At 51.7% G+C, this 5,461-nt stretch overlaps 1 protein-coding gene across 1 annotated transcript in view; it reads left to right on the forward strand.

The window, feature by feature from the left end:
- The first annotated feature begins 1,809 nt into the window (after positions 1–1,809).
- The window catches only part of LOC109926378 (trypsin-3-like), a 6,752-nt gene continuing 3,100 nt past the window's right edge, over positions 1,810–5,461 (forward strand). Inside the window, exons 1-3 of the mRNA XM_048620591.1 lie at positions 1,810–1,885; positions 2,399–2,552; positions 4,905–5,119. Coding sequence (XP_048476548.1) covers positions 1,810–1,885; positions 2,399–2,552; positions 4,905–5,119 — 445 coding nt within the window. The remainder of the gene's footprint in view (positions 1,886–2,398; positions 2,553–4,904; positions 5,120–5,461) is intronic.

The raw sequence follows: 5,461 nt of genomic DNA on the forward strand, positions 1-5,461 counted from the left end.
AAACTGGAGCTGTGAGTGCCACAGTAGCTCGTGGTTAGCACTGCTGCCTCACAGCACCAGGAACCCGGGTTTGATCCCACCCTTAGGCAACTGTCTGTGTGGAGTTTGCACATTCTCCCTGTGTCTGCGTGGGTTTGCTCCGGTTTCCTCCCACAGTCCAAAGGTGAGCAGGTTAGGGTGGCTCAGTCACAGGAAACGCAGGGTTATAGGGTATGGGTGGGATTCTCTTTGGAGGGTCAGTGTGGACTCGATGGGCCTTAATGGCTTGTTTCCAAACATGCAGTGATCCTGGGAGGAATGAGCCTTTCCAAAAGGGTCATGAATGTGTGGGATTCACTCCCCCAGAGTGCAGTTGGCACTGAGCAAATTTAAAGAGGAGAAACCTGAAATGTCAGCCTTGATGCTGCTGTGTTCATCCAGCTCTATACCTTGTTATCTCAGATTCTCGAGCATCTGCAGTTCCTACTATCTCTTAAAAAGGAGATACATGGCTTTTTAATCAGTTAAAAAAAGTCTCTTGAGTCCAACCTGTCTTTGCTGACCAGGTATCCTAAATGAATCTCGTCTCATTTGCCAGCATTTGTCCTGTATCCCTCTAAACCCTTCCCAAATTGTTAGAGTGGAGTTGAGGCTGGGATGAGATCAGCTGCGATGATACTGGGGTGGGCGGGGGGGGGGGGGGGGGGGGGGGGGGTGCAGAAAGCAGGCTTGAGGGGCTGAATGGCCATCTCCTGCTGCTAGCTCTTATGAAAAGGGGCCTTGATTACAAAATGAAGGCAGTTATGGTAACCTGTACAAATTACTCGTTGAGCCCAGGTGGAGAATTCTGTGCGGTTCTGGGTGTCCCACTGATGGGAAGGATGTGAGATAGAATACACAAAGGAAATCCGCAGGGATAGTCTCAGGGCTGAATTCCGTGGCGAGAGACCAGGAGAGTCTGGGAATCGTCCCCCTCGGACCGCGGATGCAAATTGGGGCATTCAGAATCCCTGGGGCTTATATAATCGAGACAATGTTCCCAGGGGCAGGAGGGTCAGAAGTTGAAGGGAATCAGGGAAGAGAAACATTTGTCTCTTTTCTTAAAATTCATTCATGGGATGTGGCTATCACATACTGGCCAGGTACCATTTATTGCCCAGAGGGCAGTTAAGAGTCAACCCCATTGCTGTGGGTCTGGAGTTACATGTAGGACATTAGCAAACCAGCTGGGGGCTTTGGCCCCCTGATAATCAATGCTTCATGGTCATCATTCGACTCCTAATTCCAGATTATTATCAGATTCAAATTCCACCATCTGCCAAGGCAGGATTTGAACCCAGGTCCCCAGAACATTACCTGGGTCTCTGGATTAATAGCCCAGCGATAACACCACCAGGCCATCGCCTCCCCTTTGCTTGTATGATGACACAGTGAGTCATTGTGATCTGGGATGCGCACCCTGCAAGGGGGTAAATCCAACGGGGAGAGGGGAGGTAGAGAAATACTGGGGGAGGGGGAACAATGAAGAGATTTGGGAGGGGGTGGGGGAGACGGGAGCAGAGAGCGGGGAGGAAGAAGGTAGGGACAGTCAGCATGGCAGAATGGCGTCTCCCTGCCTCGTGTGTTTCTTCGATTCAACAAAATGCAGTTTAGCCCGAAGACAAGCTCGATTGAGAGGGGAGGGGAGTGTGGGGAATGATGGAGTAAAGCGAGACAGCTACTGGCTTTTGAGGAATGTAGAGCAAGGAAATTCCAGGAACTTGGACAGTGGAGAACGTTCCGGCATAGGTGATATCTTGAGAGAGCGTGTGAAGGGGAGGGGTGTTTGTGATGATCTCCGACCCAAAATCCTCTGATATCTCTTGTCTCCGACTCCTCTTGTTCCACACGGGAAACCTGGGAACCGGTGAGTTTCCAGAGATACGGGAGGCTGGGGATAAATAGCCGACTCACCAGGAGTCATTGCTGACCTGAGGTGACCAAAGGTGGTGGAGCTGATTCTCTGTGTGTTGCTGGTGGTAGCAGGTAAGCTCAGGTTATACACGCTGGGAGGGGTCCCTTCTTTGCTCCTACACACACCCGTCGCAGGGGCAAAGCAGCATGAAGGATAAAGGTAACCCTGTGTGCAAAGTCGCCAAATCTCAAGCGAGAGCAGAAGTTGCTGGAAAAGCTGGAAAGGCAGAGTTAACGTTTCGGGGTCCAATGACCCTTCCTACTTCATTCCTCAACCCTCCCCAAACCCGGTCCATTGCTTGGGGAGGTTCGGATCGTGATGGGGAGATTTCTGGGTGCTGGGAGGGAGGGGACGTGGCGCTGAACGGATCGCTCATGTTGAAGGGGAGTAGTAAGTGAGAGGGGTCGAATGACCTCTGATTCGTGTTCCTTCCCCTCCCCTAACCCCTCCAAACTTTACTTGTAGTTGCTGCCTCCTCAGAAGTCAAGATAGTTGGTGGATATGAATGCAACTCCTGCTCTGTTCCCTGGCAGGTATCCCTGGATATGGGTTACCATGGCTGTGGAGGGTCCTTGTTCAGTGACCGCTGGGTGGTATCTGCTGCCCACTGCTATTACAGGTATGTGCACCTTCTCGAGGCACCCTTTTATACTGGGGAAGAGTCCACTCTGCCCCTTCTATCCATGCTAGCTCGCTGCAAGAGCAACCCGGCTCTCCGTCCTCCTCCCATTCCCTTCCCGAAGACCTCGATCAGTCCGTGCCCCCTCGGACCCTATCCACCCCACCCCTGCTCACTGCCAGAGCCAAGTTCACCCTCACCTCATGGATCCTGCCAATCACCCTCCACCGATGCCCTCCAGTCCCCGAGCCACCTTCTAATTGGGAGCAGTTTCACTCCCGGGCACCACCCCTCGTAATTTTGTGCCCCTCCGTCTATCTCCTCTCAGCCTTCCCCCTTCCCGGAACCATTTTTGCTCTGAGTCCAGGTACCCAGAACCTTTAACATTTATTGCCCGTCCCTAGTTGCCCCCCCACCTTGAGAAGGTGGGGGTGAGCTGCCTTCTTGAACCGCTGCAGTCCCCATGTGCTGCAGATAGACCCACAATGCCCCTCAGGGAGGGAATTCCAGGATTTTGACCCAGGAAGGAACAGCGGTATATTTCCATGTCAGGACGGTGAGGGGATCTGATGCTGCCCCATGCACCAAAAATAATTTTTTTTGTAAGCGAGATGTAGACGCTGGTTGAGCGGCCAGCTTGGCAAGTTCGGAGGGCAGTTAAGAGTCAGCCACCTTGCTGTGGGTCTGGAGTCACATCTAAGCTCAGTCTGGGTGAGGAGAATGGCTCTTCCTGCCCTGTGTGATCCAGTTGCGTTCTCATTGCAATTATTGACAGCTCGTAGCTACTGAGCCTGGCTCGCGCCAAGACATTTTGTCATTCAAAGTATAATCGAGTGACTCCCGCATCCCCCCAGAGTCACACAACATAGAAACAGGCCCTTCAGCCCTCTATGCCCATGCTGGCTACCAAGCACCAAACCACAATAATCCCATCCACCTGACCTCCTATGCCCTGGCGTTGTAAACGCTCATCCAGAAGCTTCTTAAAATGTTGTAAGCATATCTGCCTCCATCAAGCTCTCAGGCAGCACATTCCGTATTTCAACCACCCTCTGAGTGAAAACCATTCCTTCTCGGATCTCCTCTAAACCATTTGCTCCTTATTTTAAACACACGCGCCCTCTTGTCTGCTGCTGGGGTAGAGATACTTGGGATCCACTCTGTCTACGCTTCGCATAGTTGTGCAAATCTCAGTCAGATTCCTTCCCTTCCACTCCAGGGAAAACTCCTCAGAGCTGAGGAACGCCATGCCCTGCAAAATCTCACCTGCACCCTCTCCAGTTCCTCCTGACAAAGTGACAATGAGAACAGTGCAGGGCTCAGCCTGAGGCTGAAGCAACGTGATATAAAGTTGGGGCCTTGTCTGTCATCCAGGCAATTTTACAAACTCCCCTCCCACCCGCATTGTGGTCCTTCTGGTGGTGGTAGTGGGGGAGGGGTGTTGGCGCAAAGGGCTGGATATCTGAATGGACCTGGGGAAGGGGAGGAGAGGATGGGGATGTGGGGCGCGATGGGTACTGACTGCTCCTGAGAAATGTAATCCTTCCGTCAACGCCATTGGAGAGGCGACGGCCTAGTGGTATTATCGCTGGACTGTTAATCTAGAGACCCAGGTAATGTTCTGGGGGACCCAGGTTTGAATCCCGCCACAGCAGATGGTGGAATTTGAATTCAATAAAAATATCTGGAATTAAGAGTCTAATGATGACCGTGAGTTGATTGTTAGGAAAAACACATCTGGCTCACTAACGCCCTTGAGGGAAGGAAACTGCCATCCTTACCTGGTCTGGCCTACGTGTGACTCCAGGCCCACAGCAATGTGGTTGACTCCGAACTGCCCTAAGGGCAATAAATGCCGGCCTTGCCAGTGACAGCCTCATCCCGAGAATGAATAAAGAAAACAAAATCTACGCTTCCCACTGCCTCAGGAAAGCAGCCAACATCATCAAAGACCCCTCCCGCCCCGGTTATACTCTTTCATTGAAGTTACAAAAGCTTAAAGACACGTACCAACAGATTGAAGAACAGCTTCTTCTCTGCTGTTAGCAGACTGATGAATGTACCTCTCACATATTAGAGGTGATCCTCCTCTGTAGCCATAACACTAATTCCCATGCTGCTGTATGACCCTTAAGTAAGGGGTAGTGGGAAGGGTCTCGGCCCGAAACATCAGCCTTCCTGCTCCTCTGATGCTGCTTGGCCTGCTGTGTTCATCCAGCTCTGCACCTTGTTATCTCTGCGCTTAAGTAAGGTATGGTTTGCCTGGATAGCACGCAAAACAATGCTTTTCACTGTATCTCGGTACATGTGACAATAATAAATCAAATCAAATTAATTGTGTTGCAGTCCTAGTTACCTGAAAGTGCTGCTTGGGGCTCACAGCCTGATGGATCGCACAGGGACGGAGAGGCTAGTTGGTGTAGACAGTATCTACCAACACCCCCAGTTTAACATTTACTCTCTGGACCACAACATCATGCTCATTGAACTGGCTGAGACCCTCCACATGAATGACTACATCCATCCAGTGCCACTCCCAACAAAATACCCACTGCCCCATACCGAGTGTCTCAGGATGGGGCAACATTTACTCCGATCAAGGTGGGTACAGCTTCACCCGGGGAGGGGTGGCTGCTCTCTCAGCCACGTGCAGAGGGAGCTTTACTCGGTATCTAACCCTGTGCTGTCCCTGTCCTGGGAGTGTTTGATGGGGGACAGTGTAGAGGGGGCTTTACTCTGTATCTAACCCTGTGCTGCCCCTGTCCTGGGAGTGTTTGATGGGGGACAGTGTAGAGGAAGCTTTACTCTGTATCTAACCCTGTGCTGTCCCTGTCCTGGGAGTGTTTGATGGGGTCAGTGTAGAGGGACCTTTACTCTGTATCCAACCCTGTGCTGTCCCTGTCCTGGGA

This window comes from Rhincodon typus, chromosome 47 (assembly GCF_021869965.1).
Source record: "Rhincodon typus isolate 14 chromosome 47, sRhiTyp1.1, whole genome shotgun sequence".
Taxonomy (NCBI): Eukaryota; Metazoa; Chordata; class Chondrichthyes; order Orectolobiformes; family Rhincodontidae; genus Rhincodon; species Rhincodon typus.